At 40.8% G+C, this 20553-nt stretch overlaps 1 protein-coding gene across 1 annotated transcript in view; it reads left to right on the forward strand.

Moving 5' to 3' along the window:
* Dnah14 (dynein axonemal heavy chain 14) overlaps positions 1-20553 on the forward strand; it is a 216412-nt gene that overhangs the window by 68770 nt on the left and 127089 nt on the right. Inside the window, exons 27-34 of the mRNA XM_052736532.1 lie at positions 2569-2822; positions 8803-9034; positions 9546-9599; positions 10982-11127; positions 13341-13409; positions 14819-15005; positions 15913-15989; positions 19491-19653. Coding sequence (XP_052592492.1) covers positions 2569-2822; positions 8803-9034; positions 9546-9599; positions 10982-11127; positions 13341-13409; positions 14819-15005; positions 15913-15989; positions 19491-19653 — 1182 coding nt within the window. The remainder of the gene's footprint in view (positions 1-2568; positions 2823-8802; positions 9035-9545; positions 9600-10981; positions 11128-13340; positions 13410-14818; positions 15006-15912; positions 15990-19490; positions 19654-20553) is intronic.

Below are 20553 nucleotides of genomic sequence, written 5' to 3' on the forward strand. Positions count from 1 at the left end.
ATTCCTCTATAAATAAGTGTGTCACCATTCTAGAGGTGGTGGGACCTTGGAGAATGAAGCCGACAAAGGGGGCGGACTAAAGTCTCATGCAATAACCGACTGTATTTAGAGCCCCAGAAAATTCATACTTTGAGGGTTAAGAGTAAAGTCCTCAGGAGTTCAAGCTGTATACAACCACAAGGACAAGCCACATGTGGAAAAAACATGTTTTCCCACAGAGAAAATAAAGAGTAGTTTAAACATTTAATTGAATATCAGCATAAGTGAAAATGAGTAATGTGAAGTAAATTCACTCTTATCCACTATACCTGAGAGGAACATGAAGAAACATTCTAAGAACAATTCTGTGTTTTGAAGAAACAGAGGTCACAAGATTCTTGTCTTGTTTTCTTGGAATGTTCTCACAAGTGAATTCTCCTCACATGGCTCTGTTCCTGGACCATGCTCTGACATAGTATATAAGTGGAAAAATTTTAAATATGATCCATGGTATTCCCTCACCATGGATGTTCTCACTGGAGGCTGTAATTCATTAATCACCCTGTGGACCGTGGAAATCTTGACTGTTTAGTTGTTTTTCCTGCCTACTTCCCAAGCCTCATTCTCCAGCCAATCACTGATCTACTGTAGCCGGAAGTTTCTCTGGTCTCATCTGGCCCCACAGTCCCACAGCCACTTATAAAATAATAATTCAGAGGCTTATATTAAATACAAACTGTATGGCCTATGGCTTCAGATTTTTTGCTACTAGCTCTTTTATCTTAACCCATTTCTATTAATCTATATGTTGCCATACGGCCGTGGCGTTTCCAGTCTGCTGGCATCTTGTTGCTCCTTGGGCAGTGGCTCGTCTCTTCAGCTCCACCCTTCTCTCATTATCTGTTTTGGATTTTCCCACCTGGCTCCATCCTGCCCTGCCATAGGCCAATGCAGCTTTATTTATTATCCAATGGGAGCCACACATATTCACAGCGCACAGAGAGACATTCTACAGCAATCTGTTGATTATGAAGTTTCTAAATAGTCTTCCCCAGGGAAGAGCACAACAACTGATTGTTCAGTATCAAATGGTCAGCCCTGGAAACGTACAAGTAACAGTATACAGATTGAGCAGATTGTATTTTTGTATTTAGGAATATATATGAATATACGTGTATGTATGTAACAACACCTAATGAAAAAAAAGAGACTGTGAATGAAATAGAGCAAGGAGGGGTATATGGGGAGTTTGGAGGGAGGACAGGGAGGGGGAAATGCCGTAATTATGTTATAAACTTACAAAATTAAAGAAACACTTTTTTAAAGTTAGTTTCTGTTGTGTGCTAAAAGGGATGCCGATGGATGCACCAGGCTTCTACCATATACCCTCTAACCTGCAAATCGATCACTACAATATGTATTGCCTCTATGCTAATTATTCCCAATTACATATCCGTATAGCTCTACTGATGTTTTTAAGCACTTTAAATTCAGCATAGCGCAAAGTGAGTTCATGATGCCCCCTTATCCAAACATGACCCTCTTCCAAAAGACACTGAAGTCACAATCGACCTGATTTTCTAAACTCAGAAGCTTTCCTGATGCCTGCCTGCCTTTAACCTCCACAGTCCACCTGACCTTATCCCAGCCTCTTTGCACAGCTCTCATAGGTCTGGAGAGAAAGAGTGTGACAGATGAGTCAGATAATAGAAGTTACATCATTTTTTAAAACTACAACGATACACACTCTGTGCTGGGAGCATTACTTTAGTGGAGAAGGCAACACTAAGTTCATCTTGGGGTTTTCACCGTTGTTAATGTGCTCAGATCATTATGTGATGATCATGTATCAGGAATGTAAGGTTTGTTTCCTGGAGCGTGGACAACAAGCTACATATACTGCTGAGGAAAGTGACACCCTTTCCTGAAGCCACCATTGACTGTCAGGAGTCCCTCGGGGAGGGAGGGGGCCTCGTGAGCCCTTCCCCCCTCCCCCTTCCCCTCGTGATGAAAGGTTTATGAGCCCAGTCTCGTGGGCTCTTAGCAGTGAGTTGATGAGTGCGAGGGCCAGGGCACGCTCAGAAGACTTTTTGTTACGGCACACCTCCCTTCCGGCTCTTGCATTATCTCTACTCCTTCCTTGACGTTCCCTGAGCCTTGGAGGGGGTGATGTGGATGACCCGCTTAGGGCTGAGCACTCCACCATTTCTCCACGCAAGCAGCCCTAAGTAAATCCAGTGGGAGCCCCACGCACACAAACATGAAAGCAGGATGGAGTTTTGGCAGAAGAGGAAGGGCTTCAACAGGAAAGGATGGGGGGAGAGGGTATGGGAGGTGAAGTGTGTGTAATTCACTCTGTACACACACGAGGCCATGAAAAATACAGCACATTTTTAAAATATAAGATTTAGAAAATACAGTCATAAGCATCAATCAGAATCAGCCTTCAGCTTTCGATGCTATACATGTTTTCCTTCACACACAAATCACCCTATAGATCTGTAACATTAAATTCATGGAAACATTTTAATTAAAAATAAAATTGTATGCATCTATTAACATGTGTCTCCCTCCCTTTTTTTTTTCCAGAGCCAGATCATGTTTTATAATGACTGTGTGAAAGGTCTTATGAGTTCTAATTCAAGAGAAAAGCTAGAAGCAGTCCAGAATAATTTGCTGGGTCAGATGAACAACTTGGCCGTGCTGGTCACACTGAATACTAGCAACTTGCGCATGAAAGCCATGCTAGCGGCTGTGCTGACCATCTCTGTTCACTGCAGAGATGTCGTGACCGATCTGCTGGCTAAGAACATCTCCAGTGCAGAGGACTTCGAATGGACGAGGTCAGTGGCTAAAAACTACAACTACATACAACGACTTCTCACATATAGACCGCTAGGTTCTCTGCTGCAAACTGTGTCCATCTCCATTTGCACTTGAAGGATGTTTTGCTCCTCTAAGCCTCATGGTCCTCCCCCTGCCTCCTTGGTCCTCTTTCCTCCCCTCTCTTGTTTCTCCGTGCCTTGTCTTCCCCCAATGACGGTGTTCTTCCATATGGTATGTGCGTTTTGTCTGTTGTCACTAAGCCCAGGAACAGGTCTCAGCAGTAGTAATGAGAGGTATCCCTGGTGCGTCTCCTCCCCTATGCTACCAATGTAAAGATAAAAGAAACAGAAGAACATTCATAGCCAACTTGCCAACTCAGATACTCTTCCTGCCTCTTGAAGTGAGTTAGCAAAGCATAGAGAAAGAGCCGCTGCTTCTGCTGAGGCAAGACTCAGCACAGGTCTCACCCATTAAGGGAGAAGGCTTTCTGGTTTTACCTACAGTAATGTGTTCTCTCATCTAGGAGTTTGCAAGGTGGCAACATACAAATAGTTTTAAACTGCTTTTATCTTAAATTTTATTTTGAAAATCAACTTGGTTAATGTCTTCATATCCTGCTCTGCTGTTCCAGAAGGGATTTAGAGGTGTGAATATGATATACAGACAACTGCCTCACAGTATAAATTCTAAGTATAATGAGAGAAGGGACACTCAAAGGGGAACCAAACGGCCGCAAGGCTCCTAAGTGAGTCTGGATTTTATCGGCTTCCGCTTGTGTTCAAAAGCAAAACAACTCTAAACTGTAAAAGATGTAAAGTCAAGATTACTAGATTTTCGTAAGTTTGTAACTTGTGGTTTCTAATATCTAATACAGTCATGAGTAAACTTTCCCCTTATTTTAATACTTTGATTTCTTTGCTTGCCTTGTTATTTTTATACACTATATTTTAATCATATTCTTTGCCTTCCCCTAGATCTTCCCCACTTCCCTACCTGCCTAACTTTATGTTCTCTCCCTCTCTCCCTCTCCCCTCTCTCTCTCTCAAAAAAAGCAAAAATCAAAACAGAGAAACAAAAAACCAGTAAGACAAAAAAATTAATAAACAAAAAGCACACAAAAGTATGGACTTTGTTTTGTGTTGGCCAATTACTCCTGTGCCCTAGAATGTTGTTAATATACCCAGTGTAATTCCATTGGAAAAAACTGATTTTCCCTTTCTTAGAGGTAATCACAAACAGGTTCTTGGTTGGGGTGGGACTTTGTACCTACTTCCCCTTCTCAGTACTGGGGTTTTGTCTGGATTTGGGCCTGTGCAGGTCTGTGCGTGATGTCACCGTCTCTGTGAGTTCATATTTGTATAAAGCCTGTTGTGTCTGGAAGACAGTTTCCTGGGAGTTACTCACCACCTCTGGTCCTACAATCTGTCTACCGCTTCTTCTACCTAGATCCCAAGCCTTAAAGTGAGGGGTTTGATAAAGACATCGAATGCAGGGCTGAGTGCTCCAAAGTCTCTCACTCTCTCTATATATTGCCTAGTTGTGGGTCTCTGTGTTAATTACCATCTACCCAAAGAAGAAACTTCTCTGAGAAGGACATAGATGAGAAAGGATCTCTGTAGTAAGTTGTAGGCTCCTTTGAAGAACATACCCAAGTGTGGTGTAGATGGATCTTATAGTAGATGAATTTTCAGCTTTTTTGAGGAAACGCCACACTGATTTACATAGTAAAACTTCCATATGTAGCCAGAAGTTTTCCTCTGTTCCACAGCCTCTTGGTCCCAAATAAATGAAGAGAGGCTTATTATTAATTACAAACTGTTTTGTCTATGGCTCAGGCTTATTGCTAGCTAGCTCTGACATCTTAAATTAATCCATTTCTATTCATCTATATTTTGCCACATGACCATGGCATTACCAGTCTGTTGACATCTTGTTCCTTGGTGGATGGTGTCTTCCCTGACTCTGCCGTTCTTCTCCCTGTCCCTTTGCTTGGATTTCCACCTGGCTCTTATCCTGCCTTACCATAGACCAAAGCAGCTTTTTTTATTAACCAATGGGAGCAACCTATATTCACAGCATACAGAAAGACTGTCGCATAGCATTTCCCCTTTTCTGTCTAATCAAAAAGGAAGGTTTTCATTTTAACATAGTAAAATTATATATAATGAAACAGTTATCAAGTAAGAATTACAGTTACAATATCTAGTCTAGTTGTATTAGGCAAAATTAAAGAAAATATTCTATATCTATCCTATTTTTGTGAGTCTAAAGTTTTATATCTAATTTATCTTTTATTATGACTAAGGAAAACTATAGTTATGACTATCTAGTCTTCAACTCCATCAAAGACCCCAGAAGGATATATTATCTGAGTAAACAGGAAGTACATTGCAAGCAACTGCCATACTTCTAGAAATGAGAGAGACATCTGGCTTTCTGGACAGTCATCCAAAGTTCTTTTGTAACACTGGGCCATCCATCTTCAGCCTATAGGCCTAGAGTATTTGGCAGACTTTTCAGTGAAGCAGGAAATTTGAAGGACTGTTCTGCCTATTGACAAAATTCATCAGTCACTTTTCTCTGTGTCCTACAGAATGTCTGGCAGTTTCTTCTGTGATGCAGGAACCTAAAGGACCATCCCACCTTGTTTTGGCAAAGTTCAGTGGTCACTTTTCTATAGGTCCTGAATGTCCAGTTTATACAACATACTGTCAAGCAGTCCAGGCAAGAGCAGTTTCTTGCTCAAATGGCTAGCTTTTTCCATATTGTAAGCAAACTCCATAACAAGTTTCTTCAGTGCCCATCAACCATACTAGTTTGCACTCCCACAAGCGGTAAATAAGTTTTCCCCTTTTCCCACAGCCTCACCAGCATCTGCTGTCATTTGTTTTATTAATCTTGCCCATTCTGACAGGGGTAAGATGAAATCTCAAGGTAGTTTTAATTTGTATTTTCTTGATGGCTAGGGATTCTGAACATTTTTAAAAGCATTTCTCCCCCCATTTGTGTTTCATCTTTTAAGAACTTGCTGTTTAGTCCTATATCCCATTTTTAAATGAGTTATTTTTTCTCATCACTATTATTCAGTTGTGTTTTAGCTCTTTGCCTATTCTGGCAGATGTATAATTGATAAAGTTTTTCCCCATTCTGTAGGCCTACCACTTTGCTCAAATAATGGTCCTTTGCTATATAGAAGCCTTTTAGCTTCATGGGGTCTTATTTAGTAACTGTTGGCTTTAGTGCCTGTGCTATCTGTGTCCTGTTCAGAAAGTCCCTTCCTGTGCCAATGAGCTCATGTGAATGCCTTATTGTCAATTCTATCAGATTCAGAGTATCTGGCCTTGATCCATTTGGAATTGCAGGGTGATAGATATGGATCTATTTTAATTCTACATGCCGCCATCCAATTTGACCATCACCATTTGTTGAAAATTCTAGCTTTTCTCTAGTGTGTAATTTTGGCTTCTTTGTCAAAAATCAAGTGTGTGTACGTGTGTAGACTTACTCTGTGTCTTCAATTCTATTCCATTGATCAAAGTGTCTGTTTTAATGCCAATATCATCATGTTTTTATTACCATAGCTCTAAAGTACAACTTGAAATTGGAGGTAATGGTAGAAGTTCTTTTATTTTTCAGGATTGCTTTAGCTGTCCTGGGATTTTGGATTTCCAAATGAAGTTGAAGGTTGTTTTGTTGTTGTTGTTTATTTGTTTGTTTTCTATTTCTGTGAAGGATTATATTGGAATTTTTATGATGATTACAATGAATCTATGTATTTTATGATTTTATGCATAAAAGGCCCTAAAGATGCCACGAGGACACTTCTACAGCTGATAAAACACTCATCAAAGTAGCAGAGTATAATATTAACACAAAAAATCAGGGGTAATTGTAGCTTCCAAAAAAGTATTTGGAAATGTTCTTTCCATTTCTATTTTGCAGAATAATTTGAGGAGTATTTGAGGATTGCCTTTGGTTTTTACAATATTAATCCTGCTTATCCATGAGCATGGGGGATCTTTCTAACTTCTGATATCTTCTTCAGTTTCTTTCTTCAATGTCTTAAAGTTCTTCTTATACAAGTCTTTCACACTTGGTTAGAGTTATCCCAAGATGTTTTTGAGGCTATTGTGAAACATGATGTTTCCCTGATTTCTTTCTCAGTCTGTCATTTATATATTGGAAGGCTACTGGGTTTTGTGTGTTAGCTTTGTATACTGCTACTTTGCTGAAAGTGTTTATCAGCTGTAGACATTTCCTGGTGGAGTTTTTTGTTTTTGTTTTTGTTTTTTTTTTTTTTTTTTTTGGTTTTTCGAGACAGGGTTTCTCTGTGTAGCTTTGCGCCTTTCCTGGATCTCACTCTGTAGACCAGGCTGGCCTCAAACTCACAGAGATCCGCCTGGCTCTGCCTCCCGAGTGCTGGGATTAAAGGCGTGCACCACCACCGCCCGGCTGGTGGAGTTTTTATGGTCTTTTATGTATACAATCATATCATCTACAATCAGGGATTTTTTTTTACTTCTACCTCTCTTGTGTGTATCCCTTTGATCCCCTTCAGTTGTCTTATTGCTCTAGCTAAGACTTCAAGTGCTATATTGAGTAGGTATGGAGAGAGTGGACAACCTTGTCTTGTTCCTGATTTTAGTGGAAAGGCTTGAGTTCTTCTCCCTTTAGGAAGATGGTGGATGTGGGCTTGATATAACTGACCTTATTATGTTGAAGTATGTCCTTTGCGTTCCTAGTCTCTCTAGGACTTTTACCACGAAGGAGTGTTAGATCTTGACAAGGAATCTTTGCATCTGATGAATGATTGTGTGGGTTTTTTTTTTTGTCTTTTTATCTGTTTTTGTTTGTTTGTTTGTTTTTGTATTCTGTTTTGTTTTGTTATGTTAGTTTTTCAAGCAGGGTTTCTCTGTGTAGCCCTGGCTGTCCTGGAACTCAGATACTGGCCTACCTCTGCTCTCAAGTGCTAGCATTAAAGGCGTTCTCTGCCACCCCACTCCTTTGCTTCTTTCTACCCATTTACTTGGTAGACTTTGTTGATTGATTTAAGCATATTGCACTGTCCCTATGTCTCCAGAATGAAGCAAGTTTGATCATGGCAGAAAATGTGATCAATTTGGTGTAGCATGAATCTTAAAAGGTCTTATTTATAAAAACAAACCTGGAGCCAGGTATTGAGGTGAATGCTGGAAGATCAGAAAAGGAGAACAAGTCACAGCTACCTCACCTCACCAGTTCCTCAGCTGATCCTGTTTCCTCAGACTGGAAGCCTCTGTGTCCTCATCCGAATGGGTCTCAGTTGAACTGTGCTGCTCCAACGCCTAAAAGCTTCTAGTTCTGGTCCTCACACCTTATATATCTTTCTGCTTTCTGCCATCACTCCCTGGGATTAAAGGCTCACTTCTTGGGATTAAAGGCATGTGTCACCATGCCTGGCTGTTTCCATTGTGGCCTTGAACTCACAGAGATCCAGAGGGATTTCTGAAATGCCTCTGGAATGTTAGGATTAAAGGTGCCACCATTTTCTAGCCTCTGTATCTAGTGGCTGTTCTGTTCTTTGACCCCAGATAAATTTATTAGGGTGCACAATATTTTGGGGAACACAATACCACCACAATTTGCTTTGCACATATTTTACTGAGAATTTTTGCATCTATGTTGATAAGGGGCATTGGCCTACAATTTTCTTTATTATTTAATCTATGTATGGATTTTCTATCAAGGCAATAGTGGCTTCATAAAAAGAATTTGGAAATATTCCTTCAGTGTCTATTTTATTGAATAATTTGAGGAGTACTGGCATTATTTCCTCTTTGAAAGTCTGATAGAATTCTGCACTGACTTTTTCTGGACCTGGGCTCACTTTTGGGGAGATTTTTAATTACTGCTTCTTAACACAAGGGGTTATGGTTCTGTTTAAATTGTTATAAAATGATTATGTTTTTATATTTAAAAAATATTTTTTCTCAAATAATATATGAGTATTGCTTTCAGACATTTGAACTATAAATGGAATAAAAAGCAAAAGTTGTGTTACGTATCTCAAGGAAACATCAATTTTGTTTATGGCTATGAGTACTTGGGCTGTGCGCCAAGGCTGGTCATCACGCCCCTCACAGAGCGGTGCTGGCTGTCTCTGACTACAGCACTCTACCTCAACCTGGGAGGCTGCACTGCTGGGCCAGCAGGGGTAGGAAAGACGGAGACCGTCAAAGACCTAGCAAAAGTAAGTAGCCGCTGTATCCAGAGTGTCACACAGACTTTCACTGTATCTTGTTCACACTGTTCCCGACAATAAAATGTTCATTGTATTTGCCAACACATTCATTACATGATGCACTCCATCAATTAAATTTTGAGTATCTAACAGGTGAAAGGTCTTACCAAGTCAGTCGTCTTTGCGTTTACCTGGACAATTACTGCACGAGCTGACCGATCAATAGTGTGGGAGGTGGAGGGAAGCAACCGTTTCTCACTCTGGTCTATTGTCGTCTTGGTTTTGTTGTGCAAATCATGACCTGAAGCTCTGGAAATTAATCAACTCTCCTACAGCAGTTAATTGCATGCATACCATGTTAGTTCTGTGGATCTCTGTACTTGGTACCTAAGTCATTTTTTTAACTTTAAATTTTTTCTCAAAAGCTTAATAGAAATATTTTTCTTACTCTGGCAGTTTAAACATCTTTATTTTACAGCATAACTCAAGAACTATATTAAAACATTATTTTGTTTTCCAGAACTATGGTAAACATTGTGTGGTCTTCAATTGTTTTGAAGATTTGGATTATAAGGTAAAGCAAAAGTGTATATACTTTTAAAAAAAAAGTGCATGTAAAGTAAATTCATTGAGGAATGAAAAAAACTAAGAAAAATACAAAAAATTTATTGGTAAGAGTACAAATACTAGTTATTGTAATGAATAGAGAATAGAAGTCTAGAACCTAATTGAGACTTAAAACATGTTTTAACTTTTCTTTTAAGTGGTTCAACTGAATTTCTTAAAGCAATAATTCTCAATTTTTATGACAGTGGGATTCTTTTTAAACAAAATCTCACATGCACAAAGCACATAGTTGTGCTTTAGTAATACAAATACAAATGTTCATGCTGGCATGGTGGGAAATGTCTTTAATCCCAGCACTCAGAAGACAGAGGCAGGTGGATGTTTGTGAGTTTGAGGCCAGCCTGGTCTACAGAGCAAATTCCAGGACAGCCAGGGCTGCACAGAAAAATCCTGTCTCAAGAAAACAAAAACCAAAACAATACAAATGTTCCTTGCCCTGAACATTCATTTACTGAAAAGGTAATTAATAAACTCAAAGAGGCTACAGTGATTTAACACGAAAAACAATTATACAAATAATGATAATTGCCTAAGACATATCTAATAAAATCTTGAAATATTTTTATTAAAATTTCATGTTACCCTATGTATCTGTTACAAATTGAATTTAAAGGTTCACAGCACTACAGTTTGGGGGCTTTGTATCCTACTGCTGGGGACTGAACCCAGGTGCCTGCCTGAGCAGGTGCTCTATAACTGAGCCCCATCCCCAGCTCTGCAACTTGTTTTACGTGTTGATTAGAGCTCAGAATATCCCATGGTGAACGGAACATTGACCCTTAATACAAAGGTGTTTTAATAACACCTGCTTTCAAGCTCCCCAACCCCCTACCCCCTAACCCCCTCACTTCCCTACCCCTGCCCTTCTACCCCCTTACCCCCACCTCCAAACCCCCTCACCCTCACCCTCACCCTCTACCCCTGCCACCATTGGCCTCACCTACAGCCCAAGCTAAACTACAAGGAGTCTGCCCACTCCAGAGAAGGATATCTGCCTTGACACTTGACCCCTACCTACTGCAATATGGTCATAAAGACGTCACTAGGCTGCAGCTCTGAGACCTGAATAGCTTTGTGCAGTTGGCTATCACCTGCCAATGGTCCTGGGACACAGGAACTTGCTGTTTGTGTTTAAGCTTTTGAAAGAAACAGCAGTGAACTCGTCTAGAGTCTAAGCAACTGATAAACTTTCTATGGAGAGAAAATTGCAAAAAGATGTTTACTTCGTTTGGATAAGATGAAAAGAATACACAGAATTTAGTATCCAGGTGAAAATGTTCACCTGTATAGTTTCTGTAATTGATCCTTTTTTTTTTTTTTTTTTTTAAGATAATTGGCAAATTATTCTTCGGGTTGGTGCAGTCAGGAGCTTGGTGTTGTTTCGATGAATTCAACCGAATAGATATAGAGGTGCTCTCCGTCATCTCCTCGCAGCTCCTAAGCATCAAGGTTGCAAAAGACAGCTATTCTGTGAGGTATGTGTTCACTGATTACATCCTTGGGGTGGAAATCCCATACATGTCGACTGTTTAATTAGTGCCAAGTCCTTTTCTTAAGTAAGTGCTGAGGTCTCTGGGTTTTGATTTGGTTTGGTTTGGTTAGCATGCAGGAAAATGAATGACACTTGCCTTGAATGTTCCTAGTGAATTATGTGGAATATATATATTCTCAGCTTGAATGCCAGTTTAGAGGCTGCCCCCCCCCTCCTTTCACACTTTGGAGCAGCCTGGAGCCACCAGCCCTTGACGCAGATACACTCTAGTTCATATTTTTTTCTATCTTAGAATCTCCTTCATCTTCGGATATTACACTTAGAGAAATCAAACAAGAGTTATGGATATTTTCCTTAATTCTTCATGGATTTGTTTTTCTTTAATTCTACACCCATTTCAAAACAAAAATACTGGCTGTTCTCCTGAAGCCCCACCTCACCATTCTAAACCAAGGTGCTTCTTTTGAAAAACCACAATAAAATGTATGTAGGTCAGGGCTACTGTTGTTTATGATTTATAAACACGTTTTCCCTTCCAACACACGTAGAAGCTCATGTGCCTGGCTTCAGGGACACAGATGGATAGTCAGAATATAGAATATATAATATATAATAGATATAAAATGTCTAACTCATGCTGACAGCTGCTAACTTTACTCTGATGGATTTCATACTGTTAGTGTTACCAGGGCTTACAGGTCTGTGGCTACAGATGGGGGGCACGGGAACCCCCATTTTACCACCCTCTTCTGCGCCTTAACCTCTGCAAAGTGTTGTGCCCAGGAACTGTCCAGCTGTGTCCTGGTTGTCTGCCTCTCGTGTTTAAACTATCCTCTTTGGTAAGAAGTCACTCCCAGAAATTCCTGCCCTTGTCTCTGCCCGTGGTGCCACTGACGGACACCAGTGGTTTTAGCAAAGCATCTGTCTCATGGATATCCAAATATTTTTTTTTTAATTTTTGAGATTTTATTATTTTATGGATGTTTTGCCTACATGTGTGTCTATGTACGACAGACTTTGGATAACCTCACAATGGAGTTACAGATGGTTGAGCCACCGTGTGGGTGTGGGGAACCAAACCTGGGTCTGCAGGAAGAGCAGCCAGTGCTGAGCCATCTCTCTTGCCCTGGTCCCACTATTTCAACTGGCAAAGGGAGGCTGGAAGTGAGCTGTGTTCCAAGCAGGAGCTCTGTGCTCAGCTACTGTGTTCTCGTGAGTCTCCCAGACCCAGCTCATTGTGGTCTTCCAGTGTTACACGAATCTTAAAGAGTCTTATTAATAAAAACAAACCTGGAGCCAGGAATTGGGGTTAAAGCTGGAAGATCAGAGAAGCAGAACAAGCCACAGCCTCCTCACCTCACCAACTTCTCAGCTGATCCTGTTTCCTCAGACTGGAAGCCTCCGAGTCCTCATCCAAATGGATCTCAGCTGAACTGCTGCTAAAAACCTGAAGCTTAACCAGCCCTAGTTTCTGGTCCTCTCCCCTTAAATACCTTTCTGCTTTCTGCCATCACTTCCTGGGATTAAAGGCGTGAGTTACTATGCTTGGCTGTCTCCAGTGTGGCTTTGAACTCACAGAGATCCAAACGGATCTCTGCCTCTGGAATGCTAGGATTAAAGGCGTGTGCTACCACTGCCTGACCTCTGTTTAATATTATGGCTATTCTGTTCTCTGACCCCAGATAAGTTTATTAGGGTGCACAATATTTTGAGGAACACAATATCACCACATTCCAGGGTCTCTTCCCTGTGTGGGTCATTTCATCTGATGGTGCCTTCTAACATCGAGGCCCAAAAGCTTCTCAGACATCTTTTAGATACAATCAAATATACCTGAATCCCAGCAGAACTCAACATTGGCTCAAAATGGGCCCCAGTCTCCTCTCTGTTGTTGTTGATGTTTTTAGTATGCTTTATTTGGATTTAAGTATAATAAAGTCTTAAGAAAATCCTCTGATTTGTTATAGTTTTAATACTCTTTGGCCTAGAGGAGTGGTTTTGTTTTTGTTTTTGTTTTTTGAGACAGGGTTTCTCTGTGTAGCCCTGGCTGTCTTAGAACTCACTCTGTAGACCAGGCTGGCCTTGAACTCAAAGAGATCCACCTGCCTCTGTCTCCGAGTACTGGGATTAAAGGCGTGTCCACCACCACCTGACTTAGAGGAGTGATTTTAATGATGATACTTTACTGTCTTTTAGGTTTCTACTGGATGGTAAAGAAGTACGTATCAATATGTCATGTGCAGTGTTCATCACCATGAATCCTAGGTAAGCGTTCAGGAATCTAACAGAATATACACAGACTAAAATCCATTTCTTTAACCTTAGCTCTGGGTGGAGTTGTCCAAGATTGTGTATCTATCATTCACTCTCCAGAATCTTTTTTTAACTAATTTTTTGAGAATTTCATATATTGTGTTTCAATAAAATTCACTCCTCAGCCTAGCTCCTCCCAGATCCACCCCTCATTCTTTTTTTTACTTTTTATTTTATTTTATTTTATAATTTAATTTAATTTCACATATCCACCACAGATTCCCCTGTCCTCCCTCCTCCTGCCCCCCCCCATTCTGTACCCATATAACTTTGTGTCCTCGTTCTAGAAAAAATCAAATCCAGTTAGTGCTACCTATGGACTCTTGGGTGTGTGGCTGTCCACTGGAGTAGGGTCAGCCTACCAGGGGTCACACTGTTAAAGAAAATTAATGCTCCCTCCTACCCCCTGCCCCCTGCAACTATCAATTACCAGTACCTCTTCCAATAGGGAAGAGACTCAGTGCCCGCCTCCCCTGTCCATGATGGGGTTTTGTTTGGTTTGATCTTAAACAAGTTTTAGACATTGATGATGTCACAACCATTGGGAGGTCATGTTCAACCGCCCCATTGTGTGACACTTCCCTGAAAATGAGTTGAAAAGATGGCTTTTACCTTCTGTGTCCTGAGTATCTTGTAAAACGCTGCTTCATTGTAGTTACCTATCACCTCTGTGTCTAGCAATCTTTCCACTCACTCTTCCCCAGGGAGTGTTGGAAGGTGGGGGTGGGGGGGGTAGGATGAGGGGGTATGATAGGGATGTCTGAGGACTCTGCAGTCTCCTGTCCTCTTCAACTTGACAAGTTGTGAGTCTGTGCTCATCCCCATCTCCTGTAAAAGTAGCTTCTCTGCTGATGGTCGAAATGTACTGCTCTATAGGTGTAAGGTTGAGTCGTTAGGAGTCCGTTCCATAGTGTGTAGGGCTGACCCCTGTCCAGCCACAGGTTCTGAGCACTCATATGGTGCCAAATATGAGTTCCATACTGTGGAGCTGACACAGCCCCACAGCCTCCTCTTTTTATGAACAGATCTAACATCTCTACCCTGTCTGTGTGGGTGAATACACTAGACCTCTGCCTTAAGGCTAGGTTCATCAAACATCTAAACAAGTGATGCTTGGTCCAAGGAATCAGAAGGAGCTGAGGTGAGGTGAGCCATACAATGAGACACAGGACATATGCTAGACCAGCATGGGATGAAAGGTAAAAACCACCTTGCAAACTGATTTTCACATAAGGGTCACACAGAAAGCCAATAGAATCACATAGGGGTAAAGTAATATGGTTTCAAATTTGACAAAAAGGAAAGCGCAGTTGGATTTTTATTACTGTTCTTATTATTGCTGTTTTTCTTTTCCTCTGTAGATATAGTGGTCGCACTGAGCTCCCGGGGAACTTAAAGTCTCTCTTTCGCCCGGTGGCAATGATGGTGCCCCAGTACACATTGATCATTGAAGTCATTCTGTTCTCGTTTGGCTTCAAATCCTCAAAGTCGCTGTCTGGAAAGCTTGTTAACCTCTACAGTTTAGCTGACAAGCAGCTTTCAAAGCAGGTGAGGGTCTGCCTCCCTCTAGATGTTTAATAGAAAGCACGAAGCTGGTTACAGAAAGGCCCAGGCCCACCGTAAAACAGGAATTGCTGCTGTCTTCAATGTGGCTGTGCATCCACGGTCCTAGGCCCTTACTCAAAGGTCGGAGAAAGTGGCGCCATATATGATAACTTCACACCGCACCTGCTCTCTCTGCTCGTGGATGTCAGCCTCTCGATCAGTGTTCTCCAGCAATGTGCACATCTCAGTGACTGGGAGGACTTGTGGAAAAACCTTGAAGCACTCAGCCTGACCGTGTGTGTTCAGTGCTCAGCTGAGCAGGGCACTTGCAAGCTCAGTTCCTGGCACAGCTGATTTGAGCCCCACACCTTTTTGAGAATCATTCTGGGGTCTGGGTATTTGTTTCTAACCTAAAATGGTTTGGACAGCAAACCACATCTTCTCCAAAGTCACCCTCTCCTTCTTCTCCCAGCTCCCCTTCCTAGTTCTCAGACAGTGCAACTCAGATGCTGTATGTTAACACTTGTCACCCTCTCCTTTAAGAACGAGTTCAGTAGTGCATGGCTGTAGTCCTCAGTCCTGGAGAGGCTGACAGTGGGTTCAAGTTTGAGTCCAAGAGTTCAAGACTGGATAACGCAGTAAAACTCTAAAGGGAGGGAGGAGGAGGGAGAGAGGGAAGAAGAGTGAGAGGCTAAGGGCATAAGGCAAAGGGACTCTCAAGGACTTTCAGGAGCATCAACTTAGAAGAGAAGTAAGAGCATTGGAGGTAGAGTTGAGGTTTCTGGATTCATACAGACATCTCCTTTTATAGATAGATTGTTATTAATGTGCATATATATGTGACAGTTTTAAATGGTTCTATTTTTCCTTGAGAACTATAGTAACTCAGATATTGAATACTGTATTTTAGGACCATTATGATTTTGGCATGAAGACCTTGAAGACAGTTTTAATAATGGCAGAAAAGAAGAAGCGGGAGTGTAAATGGTCAGTTGAAATTTGAATTTAATGTTAGGTTCAGAGAGTTACATACTGCTGGATAAATAATTAGTAGAATTTTAAATAAGGCAAGCTATTATTGCTGCCTGAGGGAACCAGCCTTCAGGCATCCCAGGATTTGAAAGAAATCCATAGCATCAGCGCATTATTTTTCTATCTGAGGGGTTTGGGAGTGAAGACATTCACACATTCTCTCGATGGTTCCTTTTTTATCCCCTGTTCTCTCTCCCTCCACTGTTTAAATACCCCCAACAAACTCTTTCAGGCAATGCAGGAGTCACAGAGGGGTTACAAACCATTTCTCAAGTGAATGATTATAGATAAAGACATGGTTTTTTATCTCCCTAAAACAGTCATCTCAACAACTCACATGCAATATATCTAAGTAACTTGTTATGAGCAAGCAAGGGACGTATTTTCTCAGCCAAGTCTTTTGTTGATTGGCTGCAAATTGTAATCATAAAGAAAGAATCAATTGCTTTATTATCTATCTTGGGCTGTAATCTAAAGCAGCTCCTTAGGGAGAACCCATAGGCCCTGGCTGTGTAACATTTCCCTGTATTTTTATTCATCAAAATTCTGTAAAGACTATCATTATTATTATTATGAATTAGACAGTACAGCTTAGAGAGAAATCATCTTGAAAATCCACAGATAAAAATGCCCAGTAGATTGCAATGTATTCATGAGATAAACACACTACAATACAGGCAGTGGAGGACTCCCTACATCCATTCACACTATGACAGATACCAGGGAAAGATTGTAGCAGCAAGCATGTAGAGGGACAACAGAAGCAAAAGACACTCCAGAGTCTGTAGCTTTGTGGCCTTGCTTAATGAGGTTTACCCATCAGAGAGTTTTCTTCTGGTGGGCTGACACCTACAACTTCAGTTGCCACCTGTTGTGTTATTTACATGTCTACCAGCAGCAAACAAAACCAGGAAGATGCCAGAGCACCACAGTAAGATAGACTGACAGGTACTTACTGGCATCCATAGAACAAAACCGAGTCAGGTCATGGATTCCTGCATGTGCTACTTATGTGTAATAAAACATAAAGAGAAATAATGAGAAAGATAAAATCATACCTGCACAAAACAGGCACGCCCTTTTTGTTATCATCATTCTGCAATCAATGGAGCATTGCTAGTCATACAGAATTAGTGTCGTTTTAGGCAATCTAAATGATCTAGAGATGATTCAAAGTACATGGAAAGACTGTGTAGACAGTAAACAAATACAACATTTTATGTAAAGGGCTTGAACATCCACAGACTTCAGTACCTGGGGGTATTCCTGAAGCTAACAAGACTGCATGGTGAAAATCAAATGTGAATAACTGAAATAAGTAGTACTTGTAACATAAAACATCTTACAAATATCATAAAAGTTTAAATATCCAGTGTTAATTTATGAAAGAAGATATTAAGAATAGCAAAAGGGAGACTGAGGAGGCGGCTTGGTGGGTATGTGAGTTCTTGTTCCACAAACATGGGGACACATGTTGAAATCCCCAGCACCCACGTAAAAGGCCAGGAATGTTGAATGTGTCCGTAATCTAAGGATAAGCAAAGGTTTATTATTGTTATTATTATTATTTGTTTTCAGACAAACTGATTCTAAAATTCACATGGAAAAATAAACAAAAGTAGTTTTAAAATATTGAAAAGCAAGATAAATTAAGGAGAAGTACCTTACTAAGGTTTAAGCTATGTTGCAAAACTTCACCAATTGAACATGTGGCACTGGTTGTCAGTGGGCAAAGTATTGAAATAGTGTAGCAAGTCAGGAAGCAGGACGGTATGCCTGGGACATGGAGTGTATCATAAACCTATCACCAAGACTAGATTGTTCGATGCTTAGTGTGGGAAACTAGCCACCACCTGCAGAAAGGTCAAGTGGGAGTCATGCTCCACAGCATTTGCCAAGATAAACTCTAAAATAATTGAGGGATTTAAATGTAAACAAACCTCAAATGTGAAACTGTCAGAAGGAGCAAATTGTCTTTTATATTCTTGGAGTAGAGAAGACTCTTGACCCAGTGTTAGAGCCTGAGTCTTGGGTCTTCTGTTAGTGACTTACTTGTTGCTATGGCAAAATACCTAAGCAGGGCAACTCAGGGAAGAAAAGGTTTATGTTGACTCAACAATCCAATCCATTGTGGCAACAGGAGCTCTGAGCAGCTGGTAGCCTTGTATCTACTTTGAGGACACTCAGCTCACTTTCTCCTTTTTATTCAGACCAGACCCCCACAGAATGGTGTCCCCCACATTTGGGTGGAGCAGAGTTAACCCAGTCTAGAAATTCCCAGACATGAGCAGAAGTTTGTCCCCCAGTCATTCTGTATCCCATTAAGTTGACAATCAATACTGACCGTCACAGGCCTCATATGACTTTTAAAACCTAAACTCAAAATCTACAATCTATAGGGGCTGGAGATAGTTCAGCAGTTAAGAGCACTGGCTGCTCTTCCAGAGGTCCTGGGTTCAATTCCCAGCACCCACATGGCAGCTCCCAACTGTCCGTAACAGTCCTCTTCTGGCCTCTGTGAGCTCTGCGTGTAGGTGGTACACGGACATACATGCAGGTCAAACACCTACACATTAAAAAAATGTAGACTCGACAGAAGAACATATTTATAACGACAGAAAAGGATCTGCTCATCTCAAAATATTAAAGGTGATTCTATAAAGGTAAGTTAGAAATGACATCTATGGATTTGAAAAACATGACAAACTAGGGCAGACAATATTTGCAGCTTACACTGCACACCGCCGTGGTTGCATGCAGACATGCATGGTCTAGGACAAACTCCTCTTAAAAATCAGAGCATAGTTTAAGCCAAGCCAAGCAAATCAGGCCAACCTCAGAAAGATAAATATCATATTTTCTTTCATTTGTAGTTCCTAGATTTCATAAAGATACATAAAATCACATATGCATATGTAAAACATAAAAGTAGACACAAAACTGTAGAAGAGCGAAGGGAACTAATGGGAAGGGGAAGAGGGGTGTGGAAGGGATAATCTCAATGTATATGTTATAGTATATGTATCTAATATAGTAATTATATGTATATTATATACACATGTAAACTTTTCTTGTGACACAGTTCCGTGTACGCTGAATATACACAACAAAACACTTGAATAAAGAAAAGGGAAAGATAGTTGAAAATCCCTTTATTTGTTAAAGACATGCAAGAATATGCAATTAAAATCTTTCCTAAATGAAAATGAAGAATAGTAACATTTTTTTACCATTGGGGGAGAACTCATTCTTTTACCATGTTAAAAAGTATTCAGCAATTCTGAGGATTAAGAAAAGAGCACATGGCTGGGAAGATGGAGCGTCTCCTGCCTACACGGGCAGTTTCCTCCCTTGTGTTCCTTAGGGGAATTTCCAAAGCTCCTTTCATTTATCAGACCAGGGACCCATGAGGGTTCTGCAGAAATGACTCAGGTTTGTTTTCTTCAACTTCTACAGTGACAAGCTTTCTGAAGCAGACGAGTCTCTGGTCATTATTGAGGCAGTCCAGGAAGCTAGTCTATCAAAGTTTCTCCCTGAAGATGTCCCAACTTTTGAAAGTATCACAGAAGATTTTTTTCCTGGAGTAAGAGTTTCAAAAGTGCATCACCTTGCCTTGGAGGTATTACACGTATGGGAGGCACCGCCAGGTCACTTGCAGGTGGAGTAGGTGTGGGTGTAAATACAATGGCTCTTCTGAAATACTCTCCTCACGTCAGGACCAGGGGATAAAAGCATTGCCAACTTATTTTTACCGGGGAGGGGAAGGAGCTTTAAGCACACCGCCACTAATGGAGAGAACAAACAGGAAGTGGGGGTGCTGTGTGCTGAGTTCTCCTTCTTAAATGATGATACTGGGTTTCGCTGTAATTGCATGGTGATTACTCCCCGTTATTAGGAGAATTTAACTGTTTTGTTCATAAGTGTTTACTGCATTTAGGGTGTTACCACAGGGCTTCCCAAGTTGCTTCCCTAAGATGTGTGTGATAGTATGAGCAAAGCCAGTGTTGAATTGCCATTACCTTACAAACAAAATCAAAATTATTATTGGCAAAAACTGGCTTCCTCCATCTTGTGGCCAGGTCATGCTTCCAGCACATTCTGCCCTTCCTGCCTCCATCTGTTCCCCGCTTTTTCTGCCCCTGTCACTTCCTAGCTCCTAGCTGTCCAGACTTTCAGATGTATTAATTACTTTGCCTTGGACCTGACTTGAGGGGTGTTTTTTTTTTTCTTAGTTATTTCAGGAACTACAATATAAGCAGCTTTATATCTGCTTTTAATATATCAGTAGTATATGTAATTAACTTGACACAGCACATATGAAGCATTGTAGCAAACATGACCATAGATAATGCAGGAAGGCTCGCAAGAATTCCTCTTGAGAGCCATTCAGAGTAGATGTGTGATCATAACTGTTCTATTATGGTCTGAAAATAAGTGAATTTTAATCTCTGTGGTTCTCCTTGGAACAGCCTTGTCCAGCTAGACAAACACTTGCATTTCATTCACATTTTGGACTGTA

This window comes from Peromyscus californicus, unplaced genomic scaffold (assembly GCF_007827085.1).
Source record: "Peromyscus californicus insignis strain IS unplaced genomic scaffold, ASM782708v3 Scaffold_14__1_contigs__length_90479793_seg_2, whole genome shotgun sequence".
NCBI lineage: Eukaryota > Metazoa > Chordata > Mammalia > Rodentia > Cricetidae > Peromyscus > Peromyscus californicus.